The sequence below is a fragment of the Salvelinus sp. IW2-2015 genome, linkage group LG31 (assembly GCF_002910315.2).
Source record: "Salvelinus sp. IW2-2015 linkage group LG31, ASM291031v2, whole genome shotgun sequence".
Lineage (NCBI taxonomy): Eukaryota > Metazoa > Chordata > Actinopteri > Salmoniformes > Salmonidae > Salvelinus > Salvelinus sp. IW2-2015.
The window spans coordinates 14053941-14067179 of NC_036870.1; the positions used below are offsets into that span (position 1 = coordinate 14053941).

At 40.9% G+C, this 13239-nt stretch overlaps 1 protein-coding gene across 2 annotated transcripts in view; it reads right to left on the reverse strand.

Moving 5' to 3' along the window:
• Nucleotides 1–6095: 6095 nt before the first annotated feature.
• Nucleotides 6096–13239, reverse strand: part of LOC111956165 (immunoglobulin superfamily DCC subclass member 3-like) — a 50908-nt gene continuing 43764 nt past the window's right edge. The window contains exons 11-14 of one of the 2 annotated variants that reach the window (XM_023976616.1): nt 11058–11171; nt 10682–10811; nt 10296–10419; nt 6096–9520 (exon numbers count right to left, since the gene is read on the reverse strand). In XM_023976616.1, the coding sequence (XP_023832384.1) occupies nt 9416–9520; nt 10296–10419; nt 10682–10811; nt 11058–11171 (473 nt within the window). In that variant the 3' untranslated portion in view covers nt 6096–9415. Of the gene's footprint in view, nt 9521–10295; nt 10432–10681; nt 10812–11057; nt 11172–13239 lie in introns of both variants that reach the window. The other variant, XM_023976615.1, reaches the window with a different exon arrangement.

The following is a 13239-nucleotide window of genomic DNA, read 5'->3' on the forward strand; positions in this document are numbered from 1 at the left end:
CACACACCACACACACAACACACAACACACACACACACACACACACACACACACACACACACACACACACACACACACACACACACACACACACACACACCACACACACACACACACACACACACACACACACACACACACTTTTATCACTTTTCTACCAGCCTTGGCAGTTTCTCGCCGTTCTCTCCTCCCTAGATTAGAGAGGTCTTGGAAGGCCCTCTGTCATGTTGTCAGTTTTCAGAGCCATAACTAGGTCATGTCCAAGATGGCGTAGCAGTCGGACGTGTGTTTGTATTGTCCTGTCGCGTGTAAATAGTAAATATAAATAGTCTTCGTATTTTTCGTATACATTTCGTATATATTTTAATTTCACTTTCCATCTAGGAACTGAATATACATTCCTACATTCCGCCTCACCCAATGTGGTACGGACCTGCATATTTTTTTTTTTTTTATACTTTAGAACCGTAACCCCAATCAGAAGCTAGCCAGATAACTAGCTACTAGCTAGTAGTCAGTTAGCCACTGCTGCGGTCTTCACCCTCAACTCGAGACAAGCCAGCTTCAATACCGGGCAAATACCTGCCAGTCTGCAAGCGCGATATCAACCCAGAGCATATAGGACTGCTTTTTCTCTACCACATCACCGGATTCCTGACGCAAGCTCTGGACAATTACACCGTATCATCACAGCTAGCTAGCTGCAACCGAGTGGCTACTACTGGCTAACACCTCTGTCCCGAAGCAAGCACCAGTTAGCCTTGAGCTAGCCTCGAGCTAGGCCCATCTGCCGGCTAGCTGAAGAGGTCTACCAGCGAATTCTTGGGCTACAATACCAGCTACAAGCTAATTTAGCCATTTTTTTTGCCGCTGCTAGTAGCTTTTACCTTCTGCACAGACACCAGCCCTGTTATTAGCCTGGATATTACTCACCAATTTACCAGCATCGGACTGTCTCTCGACAACAACGCCGGATTCCTGCCGTAATCCCTGAGCCACCGCTTCTGATCCTCACAGCTAGCTTGCGGCTAGCGCAGCTAGCGCCACTGCCACGAAGCTAGCACCAGTTAGCAAACACAATTCTACAATTCACAACTCTCTTTCGCCATCGCCATCTGGCTTGGATTCTCTGTCGACACGACCACGTCTGAGCAGACCCCCTGTCTGAGCAGACCACCCCCCGGGCTACTAACTTTAAACGCCGCGTGCTAGCTTAGTGGAGGCCTCCCTGCTCCATCTACGGCTGCCCCCTGGACACTATGATCACTTGGCTACATAGCTGATGCATGCTTGACTGTCCATTAATTCACGGTACTCCATTCTGTTTATTTGTGTTTTATCTGTCGGCTCTGTGCTTTAACTCAGGATCTGTGTGTAGTTAATCCGACCCTCTCTGCCTAGTCGTCGCCATTTTTACCTGTTGTTGCTGTGTTAGACTAGCACCCTGTTATTGCTGCTGTTATCTTACCTGTTGTTTTAGCTAGCTCTCCCAATCAAGACCTGCAATCACTTTATGCCTTATTGTATGTCTCTCTCAAATATCAATATGCCTTGCATACTGTTGTTCAGGCTAGTTTTCATTATCATTGTTTTGGTTTGCAATGGACCCTGTAGTTCCACTCTCCGTACCTCTGATACCCCTTTGCCACCCCCCACACATGCGGTGACCTCACCCATTGAGACCAGCATGTCCAGAGATACAACCTCTCTTATCATCACCCAGTGCCTGGGCTTGCCTCCGCTGTACCCGCGCCCCTCCATACCCCTGTCTGCACATTATGCCCAGAATCTATTCTACCACGCCCATAAATCTGCTCCTTTTATTCTTTGTCCCCAACGCTCTAGGCGACCAGTTTTGATAGCCTTTAGCCGCACCCTCATCCTACTACTCCTCTGTTCCTCGGGTGATGTGGAGGTAAACCAGGCACTGCATGTCCCCAGTCACATCTCTCTAAATAAAAAAATGTGTAGTCTACCAGCCTTTGTTTTCTCAACCATACATATCTCCCTCTAACTTGTCCCACACACACATTATTGCATTATAGTCTTATAATTCTAATACATTTCACATAGTCTTATAATTCTAATACATTTCACATAATCTTATAATTCTAATACATTTCACACCGTTAAATACGTTTCAGGGTGGAATTCTTTAGTCATTACTTTAAACATATAAATTCCCTTATCATAAATGTACACAGCCCCAGAAGATTAAATATGACTGAGAGATAAGAAGTGTTGGGTATTAGTCATTGACAGCAAATGCAGCCTTTTACTGACATGATGTTTAATAACATTTAGGGCTAGGCGTCCCGCTTGCCGGACAACTTCCGGTGAAACTGGAGGGCACGCAATTCAAATAAATAATCATAAGAATTATGSATATTAAACATTTAGGTACATATAAGTGTTTTATATCGGTTGAAAGCTTAAATTCTTGTTACTCTAACTGCACTGTCCGATTTACAGTAGCTTTTACAGCGAAAACATACCATGCAATTGTTTGAGGATGGCGCCCCACATCAAAATATTTTTTCACCGGCACAGGTTTCATAAATTCACAAATAGTGATTAAACATTCACTTACTTTTTGAAAATCTTCCTCTGATTTGTCATCCAAAGGGTCCCAGCTATAACATGTAGTGTCGTTTTGTTAGATAAAATRCTTCTTTATATCCCAAAAAAGTCTGTTTAGTTGGCGCCATCGATTTGAGTAATCCACTCGTTCAACATGCAAAGAAAGGAATCCAAAAATCTACCCCTAAACTTTGTTTCAACAAGTCAAAATACATTTCTATTTACTCCTCAGATACCCTAAAATGTAATCAAACTATAATAATTKTTTCGGAAAGAAGTATGTTCAATAGGAAACCAATTTAAGCAGGTGCATCCTGTCTTCATGGTGCGCGCAAACACGAATTTCCAAGACTGTGTCCCTGTACTAAAACTGATATTTCTTATTCGTTTTTGAAGTTACCAGCTTGAAACCTTGAACATAGACTGCTGACACGCTGTGTAAGCCATAGGATATGCATCCAGAGAGCTAATTTTCAGTATTACCTTATAGTTGCCATTCTAAGAGGATGGGCTCTCAAAAATAAAACATTTCTGATAGTTTTTACTTTGAATTTTCTCAGACCATATTTATTGTGTTATAGTCTCCTACATTATTTTAACATTTCTACAAACTTCAAAATGTTTTAATTACAATTATATGCATATCCTGGCTTCAGTGCCTGAGCAACAGGCAGTTTACTTTGGGCACGTCATTCAGGCCGGAAATTAAGAAAAAAGGGGCCTAGCCCTAAGAAGTTTAAAAAAAATGCATCATCWTTTGATAACATCTTAACCTCCTTGCAAACATGCCCCTACTCAAATAAGCTTGATAGTGACTCACTATCTATCTACGCCTGTCTAGCTTTGTCTGGTGATATGCACTATATGACTATATTACCATGTCAGACGCTATAACACAAAGGCAGGATTCTGATCTATAAGGACAAATATGATCAAGTGAGCCAAGGAAATTAAATATTTTATCATTCCCAATAAATGAGAGGCAGTGGAATGTGCTAGGCAATGAGTTCTCCGCAATGTTTCTCTTGGGCACATAACACAATTCCTCATGCAATTAGGAGCTACGCTACTAATGTGTCAGTAAAATGTTTCACATGAATCATAGGCTACCACTTTATTTTACACTTTATTATTGAGATGACTTAGGCTATTTATAAAATACCACTGTAAAATGTGTGGCTTGATGTTTCAACAAATTTGTATTTAAAAGCACTCAGCAAATAGGCATAATTGAAATGATATAATAATTAAAAAGCTGATACAATGGGCCTACGGGATACATAGGAGATTGTGTTTTGTCGTCGGCTCTCCAGTGTGCTGATGGTGCATTCATGTTAATCCTTTTTGATTTGGCAGTGGGCCTGCGTGGTCTCAGTTTCCGACCGAGAATAACAACGTCCAGCCATGAGTAGGCCTACGTCATCCACATCCAGGGCTTAGCTCATGCAAGTGATTTGGGTGCTATGAATGTGTCAGGTGCATTAAGCAAACTTTATTTCCGATTGGCTGATCAAAGAGATCAACAGCAACACTTTTACTTCGGGATTGAAAAAGGTTAGACATTTCAAATTTGGAAAAGCATTTGCACATCTGAGTCGGGCTGTTTCAGGTGCGTGGGAATAATGGATATCAAAATGAAAACTAGAACACTGCTCTTAGTAGGTATCACTTGCGTTTATTCAGTTTACTTATTGGCCTACTGGCCTTTGTCATTTTTAAGTAAAAATAGATGAGCAAATTAAGTTCTAAGTTTGTGCAGTACTGTTGTTACTTATTATGTAGCTTAATTAGTAGCAAAGTATGATTCGGCTAACTTGAAAGTAATTTCAAAGCTTTAATAGTTTGACGAGACACAACATTCATGCTCTCCATCTGTCACTCTTGAGAAAAAAAGGCAATGAACTTATAAACAAATGAAAACAGCTTTGGTGTTGTTTTTCCTAAGGTGTGAGCACTATGTTTTTTTAAGTACATTTAATGAATATTAACAATCAAATGCACCATGACCAGCAGGCCATCTGGGTGGTTTCTCCCATTTTGATAGGCTACTAATCAAATCAACCATATGGAAAAGCTATGCTGAAAGTCTGTAAGTACCAAATGCTTGAAACTTGAAAATTGGAACATAATTGTGTTGATATGGTGGGGTTAAAATGGTAKATTTCTTGTATTAGCCCAGGGATGGGTAACTGGTGGACCATGCGCCGCGCCACCCTTTTGAAGGCCCTCAGTCGGGGTCTCAACTTACTGTTGCAAGTTAGAATAGTAGAATACACAAGGTGCAATTTCTAAATTTGGTTGTGCATCAGCCGTTTGTCTCTTGTTATGTCAGTCATTGATAGCCAGTCAATTAGCCCATGTTATGCAAACATTTTTTAGATCGCTAAGTTGGTTTAGCAGCCAGCTATCTAAACTTGTTATCATGGTCAAATTACCAGCTGTGGGGCCCCACATGGATTTTGTAAGTCAGTCTCACTCAGATATCATATTAAAAACAAACATTTCTCTCCACCCTACGGCAAAATGTGTAGAATTGCTGGAAATGTTTTAAAAATATCACATTTTCCTCTCTGCCCCATTGCAAAATAAGTAGCATTGTATGAAATGAGTTGTAAAATTGCAAAATCTTCTCTCCGGCCCATGGCAAAATGTGTAGAATTGCAGCCACACGAAAAAGACAAAGAAAATGACTGAACAAGTTAGTCTCTAATTAAATGTCTTTGTTTAATTTGGTTTAGGCGCATTGGAATCTGAGCATGGAAGAAGAGAGCAGAAAGTGAAGTTAGACATTTTAAAAGCCTTTTAAACAAATACATCAACATATGTAGAGACCAAGCTGTATTATCCCCTGTGATAATTCTAAAGGTTGGTATATAAATGTATGAGTTTAATGTTGAGAAAAGAGGATCTCATAAGTAGCAACGGGTAGCAAGATTTCAGTTCAGTTGTAACCTACCAGGGGGAAGAGGAAAAATAGCTGCGTTCAGCAGTCTTAGCATGAATGAGCAATGAAGACTGAAAAGAGTTGACAGACTCTTATGTCTCTTAAAATTTATCAGGCCTGTGGCAATGGAGCTCCTGGAGCACTGTCTTTTGTTTATCCACTATGGATGACCAGAATGCCAATGAGGGTGAAGCAGGCACTGTCAGATCTCTCTCTGAGTGAGTAGTCTGTGAAACTTGTGTATGGGTTTTCTCTAGAGTGTTATGTGTTAAATAGTCTCAAGAAAACATTGTGTCACCAAGATGTCCGACTTGTTCTATGTTACAAGGTAACAAGATAATGGGCCAGACAGCTCAATCAATTCAACTTCTGTGTGAATAGGGTGACAGAAGCACGGCATACTTCAGTTCATATATGTAATTCTGTGTCTTGAAATAATTAAATAAATACATCTGTAATATAGTAACATTTTTGTAACACGCTGCCTGCCTGTGAAATGATCAATACAAACACAAAGAAAATCAGACAGCTTGGTCTCCATCTATAGCTACAGCAACACATTATGTCAGTCTCATTTACTTCATTTCTTTATTTCTTTCTTTTATGGCCCTGAGACAAGAACACATCCTCGTCTCTAAACAGTTTAAAGCTTTAGGGTTTTCAGTTTCATATTATATACTCACCAGGGTTTCAGAAAGCAAAAAAAAACAAAGATTAAAGCATTTTTTTCTCATTGGTTCTAGCAATCAGTTTCTAGTTCTCTACATTTGTTTTCAAATTTTACTATCTGATGGGCCTTGTGGGGAGATGGGTATCACTTTGTAAGGCTTTGATGCCAGGAAAAGCTTGAATATTATTTAATGCTCTGTTTGGGTACAATTTATCATTAAAGTGTCTTCTCAACAAAATCCCACCTTCTTGCCCAAGACCCAACACGTGTCCATGTTTTTCTCTAATTTCTAATAAACATTTGCACATCCTTATATTTCTACAAACAAACACATTTGGAAATAAGGGGTAAGGGTAAAATAAAACAGCAATAATATTAATATTATTAATAACAATAACATTTTGAAAAATTCACATAAAGTCTCAGTTTTGGCAACTTTTTCTGTCCACAGCTGTAAGAATAAAATGTTGAGACCAAAAAAAGGAAGAGTAGAAATTAAGTTCTAAAAAAAGAACCAGCAGTTTGTATTTAAAAAATTATACATCTAGCTTTACCACTACACGACTTCACACAAAAAAATCTCCCATATCACAACACTTTTTTTCTTTTGGTATCACATTCGTTTCACCCCTTTCATTTATAAAATAAGAAACGAGGACGGGAGTAAAAGTCTTTGTCAGACTTTTTACTGCAGTGTTTCTGCGTAAACATTTAACACTCATTAGGGGTTTGACATGAACCTTGAGGACTGTAGAGCTTAAGAAACCACCTATTTTGGTCCTTTTTCCTTGGAATATGGGAGCCACTGTGGGCCTATTCAACTGTTTTTATTTTGTACAAAGATACCCTGGTAAAGACTTTAATAACATTTCAGTTACATGTTTAATACAACCAAGTGTGAGCCCTAAAATAGTTATGTTCTTTGGTTAATCCGACCATCTTCTGTTAACAATTTAAAGCTGTTTTAGATGGTTTGTGTTGGCATCTTTTGCCCTCAAGGTTCACAAACTGTCACAGAGAACACACATATACATACATGGATGATCCTGTGCTTTGGTCATGAGTAAGTGTCATAAAAAGTCAAAGGTATTTGATCACAATAGTATTTTCCATAAGACAGCTAATTATTTGGCCATTTCAACGCTACTATTAGAAAGAGAAAACAAATACTCCTTTTTGCATCAACATAGAACATCTCCTCGAAAATATATCCCATTTTCATTTGGTTACTCTTTAAAAGTTTAAAGTTATATTCGACAAAATGTGACAGTTCCATGTCAAAAGGGGCAAGCCAAGAAAGCCATACAAAAGGACTTAAACAATGCTAATTCACATATCCTATAATGGCAATTAAATCAAAAAGAATGTTTTTGGCTTAGGTTCAGTTAAAGCTCTTCATACTGGCTACCCCTTAAAACAGGAACAACGAAAATCTGAAAACAATGGCGTAGTTTATCTCTTAAAAGAAGGTTATGAAGGAAAAAACGATAACCATTACAAATTGTACATCTTTGGATATCATTCAGCTTGGTTTTCATGTAAAAACTTTTTGGGATAGGCTGACAAGGTGTTTTACAGTGGAAACTAGTGCCGTGTCCGTGCGTTCCAGGTCAGTATCTCCATTAATCTCTCTGGAAACAATATTTTCAGCCATCAACTCACAGCACCCGCAAGTTCCCATGGCAACTGATTTGGCATCTGGAGAGCCAACCAATCAGCATGCCCTAGAACAATCACCTGTTTGGCTTTGGGGAATTCCATCTCGTTTGTGTGGACAAAACAAGCAAGTGACTTTAATCTTTTCTAAGGATGACCAGTTCTTGTTTTTTTTTTGAGGACTCTATGAAAAAGGCCTGAGCATATCTCATTTCCTTTCTAAACGGGGCAAAGGATCATAGATACATTCTTTCAGGTCCATGTTTTCCATAAGGTACCATCCAATCACAAATACATCATTGGAGATGGACATTTGTGCAACATAGGAGGAGTTGTCGCATGTATGATCACCAAACACTTAAAAAGTCATCCCTGCATCTTGAAGGAAAATCACCAAACCTGCTGGACCACTTCAGGCTTCGAACCAGAGAGTTCTGTCTCAGGAGGTCCCTGGTAAGGACAAAGGCTTGTGCTTGTGACAAAGAACGAAGGAGATTTGGCTAAGGCAAGTGCAGGGTGGACAGGAGATGGGGGACGGTGACGCTCAGATACTACCACGGTTTGGCTTCCCATGGCAGTCATCCAGGTGGGTACCCTGACGTGGGGCAGTGGCAGTGGCTGGCACGGGACACTGGCATTGGCACAAAGAGTGAGGGGGTGAGGGGGTATTAAGGGTACAGGATTTATTATTGGGTTCTGAGGTAGGCTTGCTCAAGCAGCATCCAGCAGGCTAACGTTAACCTCAACTATGACTCGGACAATCACATCAGACTGAGGTAGCTATCTTTGGAGGCAGAATTTGGTTTGAGTGGTTTGTTAAAGAGGGGGGGTTGCCTTTTATGGTTCCTCTGGACCTCAACCTGTCTCAAGGCTAGTACGGTGATAAAGACAATCAACTCAATGAGACTCATACCTCCATAAGGCTATTAACAAGGCCGCTTTGTAATTTGTGTCTGTTATGTATTGCAGAGCTAAGGCTAATCAAAGGCAAACAAAAATGTACTGTTCCCTCTAACAGGAAGTTTTCAGGACTTCTCAGTGGGGTTTAGTACACTTAGTTCAAACATTTCCTAATTGGACTGGAACGTATATAGAGATCCTAGAGATAAGCACAGTGCAAGTGCATGTACTGTTACCAAGGGGACGCCATTGAAAGAGAACATTTTGGTTATAGATGCTCCCCTCGGTAACATAAGAAAGCCCGACATAATAGGATGGAATCTGTCGGTGGGGGCATTTCTCAAGGCTAGCATTCTGCATTCACATGTACACCGAACATAAAGGCGTTAGACTTTGGTTTCAGAGAAGGGAGGGAAGGCGAGAGAGTTCAGTGGAAACATGGAGCATTATGTCACTCAGCTACTTTGAGATTTTGTTCGTTAGCAGCAGAAAGGTTTTCGGGGACTGATAGAACAATGGCGGACTCCTGGCATCGCAGGACACTAGGGTGGCAGGGGGGGCTTTGGTCGGGCAGGCGGGGTGGAGGAACCATCAAGAGGCAAACTGTTGGGGTGGAGGGTGGGTAAGGGTTGGTAAAGAGGGGTTTAGGGGGTTATTGGCCAGTGTTAGCCAGTGCCCGTCCCAGGCAGACCAGACAAGTGCTGCTCGATGAGGACCTGGCATTGGGCTGGACGCACCAGAGCCCCTCCCTGAGTTGTGGAGTCACGACTCTGGAAAAGAAAGAGAGACAAAAGACGGAGTGTCAGAGTCTATAATTTAGCAACTTCGATCTTATCTCTCCTTTTGTCCACTGATGATTACTTCTGCGTTGTTGTTGACCAATCATCTTGTTCATCATTTCTACCCCTGGACATAGTAACATCGATGTTGTTCTACACAGCTCTGACAATCCAATTCAATAAAATAAAAAAAAATAAAGTGCCACATTAGCCCTTTAGAAAAACACACCCTAGTCTCTCGAACACTTTGAAGTAAAATCCTTTTTGCTTGACGTGGTAAAAATGTTTCGTTCAGTGGTAACAAATCCAGGTTTGATTGACTAGAGTCCTGAGGCTTGTAACCTACAGTATCATGGGGTCAGAAATCACAGACGGATGAGATATAGATCTCAGATCGAATAGTTGGATGAGCTTGTGACAATAGAGAGATGGGATTGTGAGCATGATAGATCACTTCATCCTGAGATATTGGCGACTCGAGATGTCCTGAAGGTGTCAACTTTGTTTTTAGAAACTAAGTTATCCCTGGAGGGCAAACTACTGTGACGTCAATGCGTGTGTCCTGGCAACCCATATCATGCAGCTCTAATGTCATCTATGATTCAATTATAAGACCGGGACATCTATTCAGTCACCTCCTGTCTGTTACAGGGATGAAAATAGCCGATGGAGCCATGGATGAACAAAACTAATGGCCACATTATGTGAGAGGTTAGCTTAGTGTTTTCAGTTTAGTGAATGAGTCAGGTTGCACCGGTCCTCCTACCTGAGGCACTAACTTGAGGGCGACTTCTGCCGGACGAGTGACCCCCTCTTTGGGGATCCCATTTTGTCCCAGGTGTCCCCGGTCCTCCCCCCTTGGCACAGACCAGCTGTCCTGAGTACCTTTACTGCAGAACAGACTGGGGACATTAATACATGTTTCAATATTACACGCACACAAGTCCACTCTAAAAACAACAGACAACTTTATGAATACAACTAACATGTAATATACCAAAGTTAACATTAATAATCTCACTCTGCCAAGATAAATCCTGGGTGATCAGGATATATCTAAAGTTTACCTGACCTTAAAAATCCAATCTGAAAGTACAGTACTAGAAGCAAAGCAACACCTAGTGAGTCCCATCAGGTAGGGCCCCTACTTACCTGCGACGGTATCCAAACATGAGGAAGAGCACACAGAAGATGATGCAGGCCATGCTAATATGAATGCCAACCACGATACCGCCCATCGAGCCCTCGCCATCCTGTATACAGTTACACTGGTTCTCCCCACCTGTAACCAAGAAACACATGATGTGCACATCCATACACTCATTAGCCAGTACAAATACACAGTTAGTAACATACAGAAAGACATATTAGATCATAAGGCAATGCCAAAAAAAGCGAACTAATAGATTCACTGAAAAATGCACTTGAAGGAAAAAGGATAGAAGATCACCAAATAACTCATACTTGTCTAGAAAATATTGTTTATTATTCAATACTGACTTGACTCTAATATTTATTGGACACTCACCACTGGTTTTGGCGCTGGTGCCCTCTTCTGTCAGTGACACCAGCCTCTTGGAGCAACCGCTCTCGCCGTTCCCGTTATAGGCCACTAGATTGACTTCATACACCGCGCCGGTTTCTGCAAGAACAAGTCATAAGGTGACAGTATCACATTATAAATTCCCTTTGACAACTTTGAAGGTCATATTTAGATGGAGAGATATTGACCGAGTTTTGCTCGGTAAAAGCAAAGCAATTGATTGGGCGATTGAAAGAGATTGAAATTGGGGAGCATGTCATTTTTCACTTATCTTGCCTGGACTGTTCCTTTCCCCTACTCCCTCCCTCCCTCCCTAACCCACTTACAACTGTCTTTCCTCTCAACTCTCTCACTCTGTCATCTCTAACTCGATACCTCCAACATCCTCCCATGTCTCCCTCTTTTAATCTCTCAATATAGATTTAGTTATTGCTACAGTATGAGAAAACTTAAGCTCTAAAAGCAATGACACCAACCCATCCAGTAATTATCCACTAGGTGGCTTTACATTTAACTTTATTTATTTTTTACAAATACAGCAAAACATGTAAGGAAAAAAAACTTTTAAGAGCTCCCTTTCACATGTCTGTGCTACAGAGGGATATTACGTTTCTCTTCCATGTTCATGGTGATTAACTTGATGTCACATAATCATTCAAATATGGGGTAATTGTTATTCTCTGCACCACTGCAACCTTTTCAAGCCAGCGCTGGCCTAAAGCTAGCCTTATTGGAAAATCAATGTCACATTTCGTACATCACATCTTTTTCAGAATTTTCTGCAATTCAGTTATAAGACAACAACATATATATTATTTTTTTCACCTTTATTTAACCAGGTAGGCCAGTTGAGAACAAGTTCTCATTTACAACTGCGACCTGGCCAAGATAAAGCAAAGCAGTGCGACAAAAACAACAACACAGAGTTACACACGGGACAAACAAACATACAGTCAATAACACAATAGAGAAAAAGTCTATATACAGTGTGTGCAAATGTAGTAAGATTAGGGCGGTAAGGCAATAAATAGGCCATAGTGGCAAAATAATTACAATTTAGCATTAACACTGCAGTGATAGATGTGCAGATGATGATGTGCAAGTAGAAATACTGGTGTGCAAAGGAGCAGAGAAACAAATATGGGGACGAGGTATGTAGTTGGATGGGCTATTTACAGATGGCCTGTGTACAGCTGCAGCGATCGGTAAGCTGCTCTGACAGCTGATGCTTAAAGTTAGTGAGGGAGATATAAGTCTCCAACTTCAGTGATTTTTGCAATTCGTTCCAGTCATTGGCAGCAGAGAACTGGAAGGAAAAGCGGCCAAAGGGTGTGTTGGCTTTGGGGATAACCAGCGAGATATACCTGCTGGAGCGCGTGCTACGGTTGGGTGTTGCTATGGTGACCAGTGAGCTGAGATAAGGCGGAGCTTTACCTTGCAAAGACTTATAGATGACCTGGAGCCAGTGGGTTTAGCGACGAATATGTAGCAAGGACCAGCCAACAAGAGCATACAGGTCGCAGTGGTGGGTAGTATATGGGGCTTTGGTGACAAAACTAATGGCACTGTGATAACCTGCATCCAATTTGCTGAGTAGAGTGTTGGAGGCTATTTTGTAAATGACATCGCCGAAGTCAATTATTGGTAGGATAGTCAGTTTTACGAGGGTATGTTTGGCAGCATGAGTGAAGGAGGCTTTTGTCATGACGTGGCCCTTTCTAGGTATAGATCGTGGCATCCCCTCTCTCTCTCTCTCTCTCTCTCTCTCTCCTACACCCAGGTTCTGTTATCTCAGGTAGTAAATTCCTGGAGGAGACTCTCTCCCCCTGGCCATGCAGAAAGAGACACATAGAGAGAACAAAGTATTTCACATGGTGAACTCCTAAATCCCCAAAATGGGGATTTGATACAAAATGTCCACTTGTGAGAAGGTGGAAATYGTCCGTGGACACTTAAGGGACAGGTATGACAAGTGTGTTTAATTTGGTGACCTCAGAGAGGACAGGAAACACACATAACTATATCTCTGAATATGTACATTTCTCAATTATAGGATTTGCATCTAATTCTTGTATAAAATGAATGAGTAAAGATGAAATTATTTGTGAAATGATGTAAGGTGATGTTAAACCTTTAATGAAAGAGAATTGTATTCCCTTTAAAGTTT